The following is a 17,521-nucleotide window of genomic DNA, read 5'->3' as shown; positions in this document are numbered from 1 at the left end:
GGAGGATTGTTGATAGTTACAAAACACAGACAAGTACTCAACAATAGGAAATTATTTTTTGTTTGTTTGTTTCTTGAGACAGTGTCTTCATGCAGCCTTGGCTGTCCTGTAACTCACAAAGATCCACCAGCCTTTGCCTTCCAAGTGCCAATCATCGCCAAACGATTTAAGAAGTCAGGAGATGACTTCCGTTTTCAGGCTCAGCAAAGGTGGTCTGCCCATTTCATCACATCCCTTATCAGATCTAGCGCTAGGGCTCCATTCAGTCTTGTTCACCAAGAAACCGGGAGCTTGTGGAGCGAGCTCAGTAGAATAAAATTTGCACGCGGCCAGCTCCGCCTCCCTACGAAGCCCCGCCCCATCCATTAGGCAGGCGAGGAGGGGTTTCCATGGTGACCGCAAACAAGGCCCCACCTGGAAGGACCACTACAACGTTGCCAGCCCTGCTGCCACTATGATACCCCCCGCAGACTCTCTGCTCAAATATGACACCCCGGTGTTGGTGAGCCGGAACACAGAAAAACGGAGCCCCAAGGTATGAACAGGTCTCACGGGGGCAACATCCTACGGATTCCCGTGGAGATAGACATCCCAGCTTTGAGGATCTCTGGAATTTCAGGAGAAGGGTTGCTGGGCCTAACAGCCAAGGGAATTGGGACAGGGACGACGGAGGTTGGGAAAGGAGTAAGACAAGCCTAACTGTGACCCCAAAGGGCAGATTTAAGATCAGAAAGAAGTCTCAGAGAAATGGATAGGGTTTGTGGTAGGCAGGTCCAAGTATGGGCCAGGTAGTGACTTCTCCATCTCTAGAGACACCAGTTCAAACACGGCCAGAGCCAGATAGACCTCTATGCCTCTTCAGCTCATACTTCTGTTGAGACCATAGATGAGGGAAGTCGCCTGGAAATGGAGAAGCCTGTACAAGAAAGCTGGAGCAAACTGAACATCCTGTCTCACCTGTCTCTTAGGCTCGGTCACTGAAAGTCAGCTTCCAGCAGCCTGGACCCTCAGGTCCAGTCCCACAGCCACCCAAGGGCAAACTACCCTCAACTTCCTGTGTCCCAGATCCTACGAAACAGGCAGAAGAAATCTTGAATGCCATCTTGCCTCCAAGGTAATAAATAAATAAATAAATAAATAAATAAATAAATAAATAAATAAATAAATAAAAGGGGTGGGGGATGCAGTGACTTAGATGTGTCAAGCCAGGAAGTTTACCTGTGTTCTGCCTTGGGTTTTCTCTCGGCTTTCAGGATTTCATGGAGTCTGAATATAGCTGGAGCTCACAGCCAAGCAGGAAACCTCTAAATCCATCCTCTTACCATCCATATTCTGAGCAGTCTCATGACTTCAGATGCCAGCAACGCAATCAGCTTTCAAATCTAGGTCTCTAGTCCAGCCCTGTGCCTCCTAAACCCCATTCCCAATATTCTGCTTTCTTGGTAGCACCATCAAGATTTCCCATAGAAACTGGGAGGTGGTGGCACACACCTTTAATCCCAGTACTTGGGAGACAGAGGCAGGTGGATATCAGTGATTTCAAGATCAGCCTGGTCTACAGAGCAAGTTCCAGGAAAGTTAGGAATGTTACACAGAGAAACGCTGTCTCGGGGGGTGGGGGGGAATCCCCATAGAGAGTCTGATGTGGTGGCACTCTGCTAGACAGGAAAATTGCCTCAAAGGCAAGGCCAGCCTGAACTGCAAAAGGAGTGCCAGGCCAGCTAGTGCTGCATAGCAAGGTTGTGTCTCAGAAAAACTCACAAATGTCCAATAAGGCAATGTCGGCTGAATCTCACCTTTAATCCCAGAATGCAGGGGGCAGAGGCAGGAGGATCAGAATTTGAGGTCAGCCTGGGCTACATAGCCTAGCTAGAATTCTCAAAAGCCTCTACCTAATGGACATTTTTATACCCAAGGCAATAAAGCTCTTTCTCAGGGAATAAAGGAACCACAGAGAACCTGTGATCTTCTCCAGAGATGGAGCTCAGGAGAGAGGTGTCATTTCTCAGCGGATTCTCTCCCAGCAACATAGACATCCTCCCTCCCTTGCCATTCTGTCTTTTTCACTGCAGGAATTGGCTGTGCCTCCAGCACAGAATTCATTATGGGCAGCCATTGCAAACACAGCCCTTCAAGAACACCCATGCCCCCACCATACAAAAATACATCTTACGGGCTTGCATGAGTTTAATGATATTCCATGTCTCCACCACAAGCTAGTGTGGGGATTTCCCACTGCATCTTCTATTCAAATCAAGCAGCAGGACCATACACCTGTCCTCAACATGCTAGGCAGGTCTGACCTGGAACAGAGTCGTGGTCTCATGCACTGTAGAGATTACCCATCATCTGCCCAACCCTGAGGGAGGTGTCCTGAGGCTGCAGAGTGGGTGTGGCTTGGGAAGGAGAGGGAAGTGAATTCTGGTGGCGGGATGACTGTGCCGCCTGTCACTCCTGCTCTGGCCCTTTGCTCACGTCGGGTGACTTGTATCTGTATCATAGGGAGTGGGTGGAAGACACACAGCTATGGATCCAGCAGGTGTCCAGCACCCCCAGCACCAGAATGGATGTGGTGCATCTACAGGAGCAGCTGGACCTGAAGCTGCAGCAGAGACAGGCCAGGGAGACGGGCATCTGCCCCGTGCGCAGGGAACTCTACTCGCAGTGTTTCGGTGAGGAGGCTTGGTGGGGTGAGCGCTGTACACTGTCTGCCTCCATCCAGCACAAAAACCAAGCCCTGGTTACCCCCAAACTACACACCTCCCCCCGTTTTAGGGATCCTCTCCTCCCTTTTCCTGATTCGCCACAGCTGCTGGGTACATTCCCTTCCCCCACCAGCCTCCACCTCAGCTAGGCACCCGGGTGCCTGCCATATCCCACACTGATGTTGGTTTGATTTTCATGTAGATGGAGATTTATTTTGGGTGTGGGTGCACACATGTGTGCATGCATGTTTTTATGAGGACACACTTGTGTCAAGGATTGAGTATAGAGGTCAAAGGATAACTTACAAGAACTGATTCTCTCTTACTGTGTGGGTTCTGGTGATTGGCTCAGGCCATCAGGCATGGTGGCAGGTGCTTTACCCACTAAATCGTCTCACTGGCCCCCTTACTAGGTGTTTGGAGTAAGGTAAGAGCTTCTATTTTAGCCAGGTGTGGGGTCATATACCATTAATACAGGCCTCAGAAGGCAGAGGCAGGCAGTTCTCTGGTTTGAGGCCAACCTGGTCTACATAGTGAGTTCCAGGCTAGCCAAGGCTCCATTAAAAAAGAAGAAAATAAGAGAAAAAATATTTCTTATTTTGAGTCTTTGTTGTTGTTTTCCCCCAAGGATATCCATAATGAGCCTGTACTATTTTTTTTACAAGGTCTCAATATCTAGTCCTTTGGCCTGGACTCAGATCTGCCTGCCTCTGCTTCCTTAGTATTCAAGTTAAAGGTATATATATATATATATATGTTTTTTTTGAGACAGGGTTTCTCTGTGGTTTTGGAGCCTGTCCTGGAACTAGCTCTTGTAGACCAGGCTGGTCTCTAACTCACAGAGATCTGCCTGCCTCTGTCTCCCAAGTGCTGGGATTAAAGGCGTGCGCCACCACCGCCCGGCCTGCTTTATTTTTTTTTTAAATTTATTTTTCGATACCAAATGACCATTCCAGGAAACATATACACACAACTAACATTGTATGGAGTGGACAGGTTATATTTACATATTAAAGAATATAGCAGTCAGACAGTGGTGATGCACACCTTTAATCCCAGCACTTAGGAGGCAGAGGCAGGCAGATCTCTGAGTTCAAGGCAAGCCTGGTCTACAGAGTGAGTTCCAGAGCAGCCAGGGCTATACAGAGAAACCCTCTCTTGAAAAACAAAAAACAAAACAAGAAAAAATAATACACACACATATGTAACAAGAAGAAAAGAGTCTACGAGTTCAAAAGAGTGGGGGATCATGCCTAGGAGAGGAAGGAGGGAGGAAAAGGAAGAGGGAAAATGGTACAGTTATTTTATAACTCTCAAAAATAAAAATAATTTTTGTTTTGTTTGGTCTGGACAGGGTTTCTCTGTGTAGCCCTGGCTGTCCTGGAACTCACTCTGTAAACCAGGCTAGCCTCAAATGCAGGTATCCACCTGCCTCTGCCTCTGCCTCCTGATTACTGGGATTAAAGGCATTCACCCCCACTGCCTGGCTAATAAAAATAATTTTTATATGATTTATTTTTATTTTATTTCATTGGTGTTTTGCCTGTGTGAGGGTGTCAGAAGCAGAAGCCCTGGAACTGGAATTACAGACATGTGTAAACTGCCGTGTGGGTACTGGGAACTGAGCCCACCTCCTCTAGAAGAGCAGCCAGTGCTCTTAACTACCAAGTCATCTCTTTAGACCCATAAAAATAAAGCCAGATGGTGGTGGTGATGCCTCTAACCCCAGCACTTAGGAAGCAGAGGCAGGTGGATCTCTGTGAGCTCAAGGCCAGTCTGGTTTACAGAGTAAATTTCAGGACAGGCTTCAAAACCAAACTAAATAAATCAATAATAATAATAATTTAAAACACATTTATTTTATCTTTTTTGTATATGAGTGTGTGCTATGTGTGTGCAGGTGCCCATGAAGAACAAAGAGGGCATTGGATGCTCTGAGCTGTTTTTTTTTTGTTGTTGTTGTTGTTGTTTGTTTTTTGTTTTGGTTTTTTGAGACAGGGTTTCTCTGTAGCTTTGGAGCCTGTCCTGGAACTAGCTCTTGTAGACCAGGCTGGCCTCGAACTCACAGAGATCCACCTGCCTCTGCCTCCTGAGTACTGGTATTAAGGCCCAAGTACTCTTAACCACTGAGCAAGCTCTCAGCTCAATATGCTAATATTTTAACCAGAAAATCAATATCTATCTTTATGTCTATCCAGCTACACTCTGCCCACATTCCAGAAAGACACTTGAGTCATTTATTGTTGGCATGACACAGGGATTTAAGATGTGCCCACTGAGTACTGATGTCAACTTCTGCCCTCTGCTCAGTCATCCTGGCGCTGTGGGCTCTCCACTGCAAACCCTTCACGCTCTCAGGAGCTGCAGATTCAGTGAGCGGGCCTTGGGCCTTAGCCTGCTTAGTATGAGTGTGGTTTGCCCTCCAATTTGGGTACTTACAGAAGGAGAAGAGGATGTTTTAGATCCTTCTGGGTTTTTTGTTTTGTTTTGTTCTTTTGCTTTTGTTTTTGTTTTTGCCTTTTTGAGACAGGGCTTCTCTGAATAATAGTCCTGACTGACTTGGAACTCAGTTTGTAGACCAGGCCAGCCTCAAACTCACTGAGATCTGCCTGCCCCTGCCACCCAAGTGCTGGGACTAAAGGTGTGCGCTATCACCTTCTGGCCACCCTGCTGTTCTTAATCACAGACCAGTCTAGCCAACAGAAGTGCATTTTTGTTTTGATTTTTGGTTTTTGTTTACAGAGTCAGGGTTTCTTTGTGTAGCCTTTGTGGTCCTGGAACTCACTCCAGTAGACCAGGCTGGCCTTGAACTCAGAGATCCACTTGCTACTGCCTCCTGAGTGCTGGGATTAATGGTGTGCGCCACTGCTGCCTGGTTTAGCAGACATGCTTTTAAACACCACCGTTTGGGAAGGACAGTTCTTCTTATACCCACTTTGTGCCTGAACATGGTAGCAAGGGAACCAACAACCACAAGCAAACCTGGGACTCTAGTCTCTCTCTCTCTCTCCACGCTAAACTTGCAGACTTCATGCTTCTTCCAAGTGTCAGGTTGAGAGGAGTGACTGTATGGCCAATTTCCTGGGTCATGGAATACACCCTCTCACAGTGCCTTCTTATAGGCCATAGTTTTAGTTTTTGTGTATGCTGTATGCATGTATATGTGTGTACATGTGTATGGTTTTATATGAATGTGTGTGTACATGTGCGAAGTCCAGAAGTCAATGGCAAATGTCTTCTATCATTCTCCATTTTTTTTGGGGGGGGGACTCTTTCAAAAGACGTTGTATGTGGGTATTTTACCTGCATGTATGTCTATCTATGTACATCTATGTAGCGTTCAAGGAGGCCGGAAGAGAGCATTGGATCCCTTGGAACTAGAGTTACAGATAATTGTTAGTTGCCAAAGATAGATTTTTCTGGAAAAGCAGTCAGTGATCTTGACTGCTGAGTCATCCCTGCAGCCCCTCTACCTTGTTTTTGAAACAGAGTTTTTCACTGAGCCTGGAGTTCTTTGATTTAGCAAGACTAACTGGCCCCCAAGATCTATGGGGATTCCTGTCTCCACTTGTCCAGGGTTAGAATTTCATGGGTGCCGCTGTGACTGTCTTCTTATATGTCTGTTGGCAATCCTACTTTGTTTTTCAAGACAGGGTTGCTCTGTGTTAGCTCTGATTGTCCTGGAACTTGCTTCATAGCCCAGGCTGGCCTCGAACTCACAGAGATCTGCCTGCCTCTGCCTCCCGAGTGCTGGGATTAAAAGCATTGCGCCACCACTGCCGGGCTGGGACTCTTCCTTTTACCAGCCGTCATTTCCCCAGATCCATGCCTCTCAAGAGGAAGAGGAAGCGTGGTTTGCCATAGGCAAAGGGCACGCCCACTCACCACTGCCTCTTCTCTCCCTGTGTGTGTGCGCGCGGAAGATGAGCTGATCCGGGAGGTCACCATCAACTGTGCAGAGAGAGGGCTGCTGCTGCTGCGCGTCAGGGATGAGATCCGCATGACCATCGCCGCCTACCAGACTCTGTATGAGAGCAGCGTGGCGTTTGGCATGAGGAAGGCACTGCAGGCCGAACAGGGGAAGTCAGACATGGAGAGGAAAGTGAGTGGGGTTCACTATGCCCCCATGGCTCCCAGACATGCAGCTGTCTTTGCAGCCGGATCCTGGTCCTGAGGGTGCAAGGCCTCAGTAAGGAGGTGGTCTTGTCTGAGGGCGCTCCATGTCAATCGCCGACTTCCCACTGGGTGGCAGCACATACCCTGGCATTGTCTTAGGCTGGACTATAGTGTCCTAAGCCGCCTCAGCCAGGCTCTCCCAGCACTCTATCCACTTAGGAAAGGGATGTCCCAGGATGACGGCCATTCTATCTTCAGATTGCAGACTTGGAGTCAGAAAAGAGAGATTTGGAGAGGCAAGTGAATGAACAGAAGGCAAAATGCGAGGCCACTGAGAAGCGGGAGAATGAGAGGCGACAGGTGGAGGAGAAGAAGCACAATGAGGAGATCCAGTTCCTGAAGAGGACCAACCAGCAGCTGAAGGTAAAAGAGCGCATTTGTGGCTTCCTTTTGTGGAGTAGTGGAGATTCAGTGTCATGAAGAACACCAGGCAGCCATTGTACCCGAAACTATCTTCAGCCCTCCTTTCTACTTTTCTTTTCTTTCTTTCTTTCTTTCTTTTTTTTTGTTTGGATTTTTGAGACAGGGTCTTTCACATAGCCCAGGTTAGCCTCAAACTCACACTCTTCCTAGCCTCTGGACTGCTGGGATTACAGGCATGTGCCACCATGCCCAGCTCTTTTTAATTTTTTTTTTAACAGAGTTGTGTGTTGTGTTTATTTTGTTTTGTTTTGGGGCTTTCAAGACAGGATTTCTCTGTATATCAGTCCTGGCTGTAAAGAGTTTTTTAAAAAAAACTTTACTTTTCTTTATGTGTACGAATGTTTTGCCTACATGCACATACGAGTACCACATGTGTGCCTGTTGGTTCCCCTAACTGGGGTTATGGATGGTTGTAAGGCACTTTGTGGGTGCTGGGAAACGAACCCAGATCCACTTTCCCGTTCTCCTTGTAGTTTTCAATTGGAAACAGGACCTGCATTTCCCAGGCTAGCCTTGAACTCACTGTAACCCACGGAGGCTGTGAATTTGGAATTCTCCTGCCTCTGCCTCTCCAGTAGCTGGGATTACAGGCCTGTGCCCATCACCTTTAAATGCTGGTCCACTCGTACTGCCAAGGAGTACAGGAGACTAACTGGGGTGGTGTGGGGCTCCTTTTCTATGTTCTGTATCCTCTAGGCTGTGAAGGAAGTCTAGTCTCAGCACTAGCCAATACTCCAGCCTGCCCTTCCAGGGGCACCATGCCTGCCGATCTCTTTCCCTCCTGGGAGACAGGTGCTTATAATCAGAGAGGATGACAACAGCTTCTGTCCCCTCAAGCTGGTCGCTGGAGACTGCCTCTATGGACTAGGTCTCCTCAGCAGGCTCTAACAGGAGTGCTGTACACCCTGGCATCTTCATATACTGTGGCAAAAGCAGAGAAAGCTCTTGAAATAAAGAGTGGGAAGCCCCGCTAGGTGCATGGCCGAGCAAGCCAGCTGGAGGTGGTTTTCCTCAGCCCAGCTGTGGTGCTGGGAAAGAGGGCTGAATGGGAAGGAGGCTGGGCCACAGGCTGCAAAGGCTGAACCCCAGGCAAGCATTACCCTTATCACAGGGCAACTTTTTTTAAATATTTATTTATTTATTATGTATACAATATTCTGTCTGTGTGTATGTCTGTAGGCCGGAAGAGGGCACCAGACCCCATGTGGTTGAAGGGAATTGAACTCAGGACCTTTGGAAAAACAGGCAATGCTCTTAACCTCTGAGCCATCTCTCCAGCCCCTCACAGGGCAACTTTTATAAATAATTATTGGCCACCCCCAGATGTGCTCAACAGAAGCTATGGGACTGGTACCCAACAGAGCAGCTTCATAAGGCCTTGAAAGGCTCCGGGGCTTGCCAAGGTTTAAGCATCCCTCTTCTAAATATGGTGTTTATAAGCAGCTCTCTCCTACCTCCCTTACTTAAAGCCAAAAGGTCTGGCCCTTGAGATAAGGAAGGCTTTGTATGAGCCTCCAGCAGAGGATGAGAGATTTTGCTAGTTGCTCAAGAGTCTATTAGAAGAAAAGCTGGAGACTTCCCCGGCCAGATGTAAATGTTGACTCAGCAGATTCCAAAGCTGGTTCCTTAGTTCCAACAAGACCAAAGCGGAATACCTTAGCATCCTTCTAACATCCAAAGGCAGCCTTGAAATCCCCAGGGCGAAGGATTCTTTACAAGAAAGCTTTTTATTGGCTCAAAGCTGCACTACAAAGAAAGCGGTGTTTTCAGCTCCCTGGATAGACCTTTCGAAGGGTCTGTTCACGTATCACTGCAGTAAATCACTGTGCTGGCTGCTAGAGGAACTAAGCAAATAACCCCCTAGTGTCTTATGCTTTCCCTCCTCACTGGCAGCAATTTCTTCTAATTGAGTGTCAAGCTGTCTCGGTGGCCATTTCCCAGACCTCTGGTACAACCAGAGCTCCATGGTACTAAGCCAGAGAGCCCAATGTTTAGCTTAGTGGACATACTCAGGCTTAAAGCAGGAGTGATGGGAAACCACTATTTCAACAACTTCCATTCCGTTTCCCTTTCTGTGCTTTCTATTATACACTGAGCAATTATTGTATGGAAACCGGGACAGCTCTGGTTTCTGCTCATGTAACAAAACCATGCTAAGCTTGAATCCCGCTAATCTAGGAAGTATGGAGCTGAGTCAGAAGGGGGAGTCACTCAGAGTGGCAGCCTTTGGGCAATAGCTCCACTCTATAACTCCGGGCTCAGCTATGTGTTGTTAGGGTGCAAGATGCAAATATTGAGTTTTGTTTTTGTTTTTCAGGCCCAACTGGAAGGTATTATCGCACCAAAGAAGTGATCATTTCCACGAGTCTCAGCAGGCACTATGCCGCATCGTAAGCCCATTGTAATAAAAAGCCAGTTTCCTGAGTGAACAAGCCATCCCCTCCCCTGATCACCACTCATGTAATTGTTAGAACTGTGCCCAGTGCCATGAAACACCTAAGGTCCGGCAGCCAGGCTCCTGGTTGGGCTGTGGAAGGTGGTGTAACCCCATGTCCATGTGCAGTTTATAGACTGGCCTGGGGATTTGCCATCTCAATAACAGGAAGCAAGTGTTTCCCAGGAGAAATGACTTTTGTACCAAGTTCAGTTCTCGGTTCACCTTGTATCTTGGGCTTCCCTGGCCCCTCCTTCCACTTTATCACTTTAGTGTAACTCTTAGCAACTTATTTCAGAGTTTGCTCTTAGCCTCATCCCCACCCAAGTCAGAAGCCTATCCTCTGTCTGCCTGGTTCTGCAGACAAACAACAGCAGACCCATGCTCGCTGAGGGGCAAAGTCTGCATCCCAGGCCCTCTCCACTATTCAGCTTCTGCAGGAAGGACATCAAGGCCTGACTCCACACTCCCCATAGCCATCAATGAACAGCTAAGCAGGTAGCCACGTCACTGCAGTTCTAGTCAGGTTATGGCCCCCAGAAGACTTCAATTACAGACGAATTTCCATTCAGGGAAGCCCAGGGCGGGAGAAGACAGTGAGTATGGTGACACCCATCATTCAGGCAAGAGTCAGAAGTCCTGTTCTTCAGGTGGCATATCATTTCCTTGCCGTTGGTGGAATGCCCAAAAGAGTGCCAGAAAGGACTCACTTCTTAGCAGCTTTGCCTCCATCCCAGTCAAGGCTTACTGCAATATGATCCCAAGAGCTCTTCTTAGTTAATATACCCCACACACTCTGACCTTATATTAGAGTTACATCTTTGACTGTCACCCCAGGATCCTGAGGAACTAGGTCTGCCACCTTCCTGAAAGAGCCCATTCCCTGTGGTGTGCCGCTTCGCCGCCCAAACAGAAAAGCATTTGTACCCTAACGAGCCCAAGCAGGTTCAAGGCAGTTGCTGGAGCATCCTTGCTCCTCCAGTCTCATCACGAGTATCTCCGAGGCCCTCGTGCTTCTACAGCTTTGTAGGCTCCCATCCCCAGCACTGCTCAGTAAAGAAACAGACAGTCAGACACACACACACACGGTCACACTCTGGTGGAACCAAGGGCCAGGATAAGTGTTTGAAAAACTCTGGGGCTGAGGATTTACTGTTGTTCCTAGCACTGGGGCACAGCCTCAACTGGTGAGCTTCCCAAGTGTGTTGTGTCTTATAGATGCCAACTGGGCACGAAAGAATGAACACAATTCCTACTTGCATATTTTTGTATAATTTAATAAACAACTTTCTAGATGTTATTGCTTCTGTCTGAATTTCTTGTGTTTGTGTTTCTGTCCCTCTGAGTCATTCGTCTTCTTTTTGTTCCTGTTTCTATTTTTCACATTGTGTGTTTCATAGTAACGCACACCAACTTTTTTGGATTGTTGCTGACGTGCTGCTCTCCTCCGCTGTAAAAAATGACAAAAAAAAAAATCAGTTAAACACTGAAGGTCATGAAACAGGAGCCCAGTTCCCAGCCCTCTCTATGGCTGTGCAGCTACCACAGCAATGAAAGCAAAGGTCGTGGAGTGTCCATCTGAGATCTGATGACCCCAGCCCTCATCCTCTCCCCAGGGGGTCTGCTTCAGCTGGGCAAAGCTATGTTCCCAGGGGTCAGTTATCTGCCTGCCTCACCAGCTGTACTCTTTGATTGTCACCTCCCTGGACCCAGACGAAACTACCCAACTCTTCTGGCCAACAGGAAACAGGTTTGAAGATGGTAACCTAGAATTCCTGAAACTAAGACTCAGACTCAAGGACCTTTATTTAGTGGGCCACTTCTTGACCGAAATTAAATTACATCAGGTCTGTTGTGGAATAATATGTCTGTACACTATGAATATGTATGACTCTCACTGGTTAATAAAGAAGCTGACTGGCCTATAGCAAGGCAGGATAAGGTTAGGTGGGACAATCAAACTGAGGATACTGGGATGAAGAAGGGCAGAATCAGGAGAGACATCAGCTAGCTGCCAAGGAAGCAGAACGTATAGAAAATGAGGTTAACAAGCCATGTGCCACAAGGCAAAGCACAGATGAGAAATATGGGTTAATATAAGTGTAAGAGTTAGACAGCAACAAGCCTGAGCTATTGGCCAAGCATTTATAAATAAAATTAAGCCTCTGTGTTGGTTAGTGGGGTTCCTAGAACTCTCAGCTCTAAATTCTTTTGTTTCTGAAAGAACAGGTCTTGGGAACTGGACTTCTAGTTCTATAAACTGGGCATTTGAGAGACCAAGATAAGGGGACTGCATACCAAGACCCTGCCTCAAAGAAAAGAACAAAAAGCTGAAGGGATGGCTCAGGGGTAAAGGTGTTTTCTGACAAGTTTAACTATCTAAGCTCCATTCCCACGACTTATATGATAGAGAGAACCAGCAAGTTGTCCTCTGATCTCCAGGAGCTTACCATGCCTGCACACATAATAAATGTAAAAATAAATGTATTTTTTTTTTCTTTCTGTTGTTGTTGTCTTCCCCTGACAGGGTTTCACTATGCAGCTCTGGCTGTCTAAGGACTCACTATGTAAGCCAGACTGACCTCTAACTCAAGAGATCTGCCTGCTTCTGCCTCCTAATGCTGGGACTAAAGGTATGGTAAGCATGGGGTGAGGATACGCCACCATGCCCAGCTGGACTTCTACTTTCTATGCCCCTGCCTTGTTAAAAGAAGTAGAGTACTTACTTCCTTACAGGTCAGCATCCTCTGAGATTTATTTGAAGGTTCTTCTTCCATCTCTGCATTCCGCTTCCTTCCCTTTTTGGTGGGTGCTGGGTACAAATGATACATAAAACAGAGAGGAGATTAAAACTAGAAATAGTATTTCTAAAATCTGTTTGGAAGACTACAGTGGGTACATGCAGGGCTACAGCAGCAGGCCAGGGCCACAGTGGGGTCTGAGTTGCAGCACTCAGACACCATCAGTAAGTTTATATGATATAAGTGCTGGTCTGGAGGGAATGGCCCCAATGGCTCATAAGGTTTGAATACTTGGTCCCCACCTAGTGGAACAGCTTGGGAAAGGTGACTTGTATCACAGAAGTGGGCTCTGAGGCTAAAAAAGCCTCCAGCCATTCTCAATGTGCTATCTGCTTTCTGTTTGTGGAATGGGATATAAATTGCCCGGTAAGTGCCATGTCTGCCTGCCTGTTGCCACGCTCCCTTCCATGATGGACTCCTATCCCTCTGGAACTGTAAGCCCCAATTAAGCCCTTCCTTCTATTAGCTGCTTTGGTCATGTGCTTTATCACAACAATAGAAAAGTAGCTAAGACAGACCTCCTGCCCCAATTTGGCTGCAGACCCTTCTCTTCAACTGTGAATTATTAAAATGCACTTTTGTTTTTGTGGGCAGGGTTTCTCTGTGTTGCCATGGCTGTCCTGGAACTCACACTGTAGATCAGGTTGGCCTTCAACTCACAGAGATTCGCCTGTCTCTGTTTCCCAACTGAAGGCATTAAATGTGTGTGCCAGCATCGCCTGGCAAAAATGAGGCGTTCTCTTTTTGTTTTTCGCGACAGGGTTTCTCTGTGTAGCCCTGGCTGTCCTTGAAATCACAGAGATCCACCTGCCTCTGCCTGCTGGGATTAAAGCTATGCGCCACCACCACCTGCATATCCACTTCTGAAAAGCAATATTCTAGAGCTATCAACTTTGATCTTAACAAATGTGCAGAATTCCAAGTGGAATATGGAACCAGATGCCTAGCATCTGCCTGCATGGAGGAAATTATCCTAAAGGCACAAAACAAGTCTAAAAGGTTTAAAGAATCGACCTTACCTGCATCCCTGACTTCTGCAGACGTTTTCTTCTCTTCTTCATATTTTGCAAAAACCTTTTCACTTAAGCCCTTGGATATTCTGAAAAATAAAAGCGAGGTCACAAAGCTGCCCAGCACCCCCTTTTAACTGCCCTCAACAGGCTGATGTGGAGAGGTGAAAAGGAAATTCCATGTTTGTGGTGACTGCGGGTGATATAGTCAGTGTCCAGCAGCTTTTATTTTTATTTTTTTTTTGGTTTTTCGAGACAGGGTTTCTCTGTGGCTTTGGAGCCTGTCCTGGAACTAGCTCTGTAGACCAGGCTGGTCTCGAACTCACAGAGATCCGTCTGCCTCTGCCTTCCAAGTGCTGGGATTAAAGGCATGTGCCACCATCGCCCGGCTCCAGCAGCTTTTAGAGCTCCCGCTAAATATAGATAACCACGGTCCTTGGCTTCAGGTGGCTGTAAATGTCAAATTACAGCCCCCTTTTTTTTTTTTAAATCGGGACAGAGTTTCTCTGTAGCTTTGGAGTCTGTCCTGGAACTAGCTCTTGTAGGCCAGGCTGGCTTTGAACTCACAGAGATCCACCTGCCTCTGCCTCCAGAGTGCTGGGATTAAAGGTGTGTGCCACAACCCCCGGGTTTTTTTTTGTTGTTGTTGTTTGTTTGTTTTTAAAGTAATCACTCCTAGCTCCCTACTACTCAGATTGGGATTGCAGCTAAGTGGTAGAGCACTTGCCTGGCAGACACAGGACCTGGCTTCCATCCTAAGCCCTTTAAAATTCTAACACCAAAGTCAATGTCCATGGCAAGTGAGGAAAAACCAGGTAAGCTAATTAGGAAGAAGAAAGAGAGAAGAAAAAAGAGAGAACAAAGAAAAAAAAAGAAGGAAGAAGGGGAGAAAAAAGAGGAGGAGGAAGAAAGAGAAGAAGGAGGAAGGAAGAGGGGGAGAAGAGGAAGCAGAAGAGGAGGAGGAGAGGGAGGAAAAGAAGAGAAGGAGGAGTAAAAGAAAGATCTTACCTGATGGCTGAGAACTTTCTAGCTTTGGCTTTATTTAGAAACTTCTGGTACTTAGCAATCTTTTCATCTAAGGCTCTAATCACTGCTTTGGTATCCTTTTCCACTGGTTCTTCCTGAGAGTCCTGGGAAGGCTCTTCCACAGCATCCGCTGTCCCTGCCCCTGACTGTTCCTGCTCTTCCTCCTCCTCCTCCTCTGCAGAAAGGCTTTCCAGATCGTCTTCCATGTCTGACAGCTCCACAGGAACCAGGTCATCCGCAGAAAACTGAGGCCCCACATTGATTTTGCCGAAGTTCTGGCGAACGCGTGCGAGGATCTGTTGCATCTCTGAGTTTGAGTCCTGGGAATGGCCTGCTTCTGGTTCCTTTTCAGTGACAGAATCTGACTTTTCAGCTTGGGTTCCCAAGATCTCTTCTTCTGGGTTGTTCTGGGTTTTTTCTGCAGGAACTTCCAGTGGTGAGGAAGGTGGAAGCTAGAAAGGACCAAAAGAGGCATGAAGAGACAAGCAGAACCAGAAAAGGAAACCCATGCTTCAATTCCTACCCGGCTCTCGGGTGAGCAATCCTCCTCTCAGATCTAAGCAAAGAAGGGAAGACCATCAAATGTGAACGGCGTTGCTCATCTACTCTGAGCCAACGTAAGGCAGCAGAGCAGCCAGGACTGTAAAAGACCAAAGCGACAGTGTGGTTCTAGAGGAAAGGTACCAAGCCGATGAAACCAACTGACCAGTGAGTGTCCTCCTTGGTTACAGGAACAGGGAGCAGAGGAGGCACATAGAAAAACAGACACAAGTCCAAGGAAGTAGAAGCCAGGTCAAATGAGGACCAGGAAGTGTAAGTAGAAATATAAGGAGACCTCTTTCCAAAGAGTTGTCCCAGGCCAGAATTCAGAATGAGCACCGAGCCTAGAAACACTGAATGGCTTATTTTGGGTATCTATGCACAGACAGCATGTGCCAAGCTTTCCACAGCACTTCTCATGTGATTATCTTCTCTGTGACCTAGACTCAAGTAATGACTCTTCAAAGAGTGGCTGGATAAAATGTTAAACAAGTCCAGAACCCATGAAATGGAGGAAATTATACAAAAGTTTGTATGTTTTGAGCTGGCAAGTTGGCTCAGCTGGTGAAGGCACTTACTGCCCAACCTTACAACCTGAGTTCAATGCGCAGAATCCACATGGGAAAAAGCAAGAACCAACTCCCCCAAGTTGTTCTTGGACCCTCACAGGTACACCATGGCACGCATGTGTGTGCACAAACATATTCAAATCACAAATTTTAAAAGTTTGTACATTTAGCAATGAAGTGATGTCTAGATTTCTTTTTTTCTTTCAAGACAGGGTTTCTTTGTGTAGTTCTGGCTGTCCTGTAACTTACTCTATAGACCAGGTTGCCCTCAAACTCAGAAATCCGCCTGCCTCTGCCTCCTGAGTGCTGTGATGAAAGGTGTGGGCCATCACACATCTGGCAATTTCTAGCCTTCAGATCTTCAAGAAATGACTACTTCACCCACAGGAAAAGGAGGATGAACCAAAGAAAAATATTTTTTTTATTTTTTATTTTTTTGTTTTTTTCGAGACAGGGTTTCTCTGTGGTTTTGGAGCCTGTCCTGGAACCAGCTCTTGTAGACCAGGTTGGTCACGAACTCAGAGATCCGCCTGCCTCTGCCTCCCGAGTGCTGGGATTAAAGGCGTGTGCCACCACCGCCCGGCTCCAAAGAAAAATAAAAGGGAGAAACACGGAGTAGGGGTCGTTCTTATGAGTCAGATCTCTGCTGAGGGCCAGCTCCCGGAAGCTTTCCCTAACCTCACTCACAAGTCTTCCTCCGACCCCATCAACACTTCTCCTGGCCACATCCTCACAATACTGACAACTCTGAACACCTTTCCAGCATACTTTAATGGAACTTAAAACTTTAGCTGGTTTCAGGTAGGACCCAGTCAGCACAAAGAATCAGGCAACAATCATAGTCTCACCTCCCACCTCTGGGGAGAGAAGAAGGGCTGGAGATTGAGCTGGATCACCTATAGCCACTGGCTCATCTACATAATGAAAAATTCCTCTACGATGGCAAAGACACTGATGTGCCCACCCAGCTCAAGAACACAAGGTGCTGCCTCTTCCTACATGGCTTAGGCATGGTTTTCATTGGGCTCTTCTGACCTTTAGCTTCTGTAAGAAACCAGTAACCACAGATAAAGTACTCTCCTGAGTCATGCTATTCCTCTAGCAAACCGCACTCCAGAGCCCTGAATTTGTAGCTGGCTGAGTGTAACTGTGATGCTATAATCCCATAGCAGGCTGTTGGGTCTCCACTAACTCTGGAAATGAAAACCAGAACCTCAATAGTCAGAGAACTTCAGAAATGAAGTGGAAAAACAGTACATACTCAGTATCTACCACACACATCTACATGCACTTACATAGCTCGACTCCAGCCCCACCACTAGAATCTAACTAAGTCCATCAGAGCAGGGACCTGTCTGCTTCTTACTGAAGCCCTCTGGTACCCTAGAAACACGAAAGTCAAGTGTTAATATCGAGTCTTAGGACAAGTCACTGTCCAGGTAAGACCCATGTGGAAGCAGGGAGCTTCCTATTCATGTTTCAGCTCAGTCCCCAAGCCCAGCACCTCTTAGCCAGAACATCAACTCCTTCCATGCACTCTCAGCCTTCTTTAAAGCAAGGGCTCCTAATCACTCCCTTGTTCCTGAGGCTGTGGTTAGTACGAATAAAGTTTCTTCATGAATAAACTTAGGCAACACCTATGCTCCCACAGAAAAGAGACATTTAACAAATATTAACGTCTTCTTCTTCCAGTCCCAAAGGCTGATATCTGCACTCGTTCTTCTGTCTTCTTTCAAATGTTCCTCAAAAAGTCTACCCTCTCTGGAATGTTACACACATAGCAGAAACGAAGATGCTGCCCCACTGTTGTAAGAGGCCGCTAGCTCGTTTCCTGGCC

General features: G+C 47.0%; 2 protein-coding genes across 2 annotated transcripts in view; one reads left to right on the top strand and one right to left on the bottom strand.

The window, feature by feature from the left end:
* Positions 1-330: 330 nt before the first annotated feature.
* Dnali1 (dynein axonemal light intermediate chain 1) lies at positions 331-11,038 on the top strand. Its single transcript, XM_075944736.1, has 6 exons — positions 331-535; positions 969-1,114; positions 2,503-2,672; positions 6,629-6,807; positions 7,080-7,244; positions 9,622-11,038. Exons 1-6 carry the CDS (start codon positions 455-457, stop codon positions 9,655-9,657), a joined length of 777 nt encoding a protein of 258 aa, XP_075800851.1. The 5' UTR covers positions 331-454; the 3' UTR covers positions 9,658-11,038.
* The window catches only part of Gnl2 (G protein nucleolar 2), a 28,111-nt gene continuing 21,584 nt past the window's right edge, over positions 10,995-17,521 (bottom strand). Inside the window, exons 13-16 of the mRNA XM_075944735.1 lie at positions 14,558-15,027; positions 13,559-13,638; positions 12,465-12,550; positions 10,995-11,188 (exon numbers count right to left, since the gene is read on the bottom strand). Of these exons, the coding sequence (XP_075800850.1) occupies positions 11,036-11,188; positions 12,465-12,550; positions 13,559-13,638; positions 14,558-15,027 (789 nt within the window). The 3' untranslated portion in view covers positions 10,995-11,035. The remainder of the gene's footprint in view (positions 11,189-12,464; positions 12,551-13,558; positions 13,639-14,557; positions 15,028-17,521) is intronic.

This window comes from Microtus pennsylvanicus, chromosome 13, assembly GCF_037038515.1.
Source record: "Microtus pennsylvanicus isolate mMicPen1 chromosome 13, mMicPen1.hap1, whole genome shotgun sequence".
In the NCBI taxonomy this organism is placed as follows: domain Eukaryota; kingdom Metazoa; phylum Chordata; class Mammalia; order Rodentia; family Cricetidae; genus Microtus; species Microtus pennsylvanicus.
Note: the sequence above shows the minus strand (reverse complement) of the source record. Positions and strands in the feature narration are given on the sequence as shown.

What these genes read in the sequence shown, in the direction of transcription:
- Dnali1 (XM_075944736.1), top strand. Translation starts at nt 455, where the DNA reads ATGATACCCCCCGCAGACTCTCTGCTCAAATATGACACCCCGGTGTTG. An exon ending in AATGCCATCTTGCCTCCAAG is followed by an intron (nt 1,115 to 2,502) that starts GTAATAAATAAA and finishes TCTGTATCATAG; the next exon opens with GGAGTGGGTGGAAGACACAC. An exon ending in ACTCTACTCGCAGTGTTTCG is followed by an intron (nt 2,673 to 6,628) that starts GTGAGGAGGCTT and finishes TGCGCGCGGAAG; the next exon opens with ATGAGCTGATCCGGGAGGTC.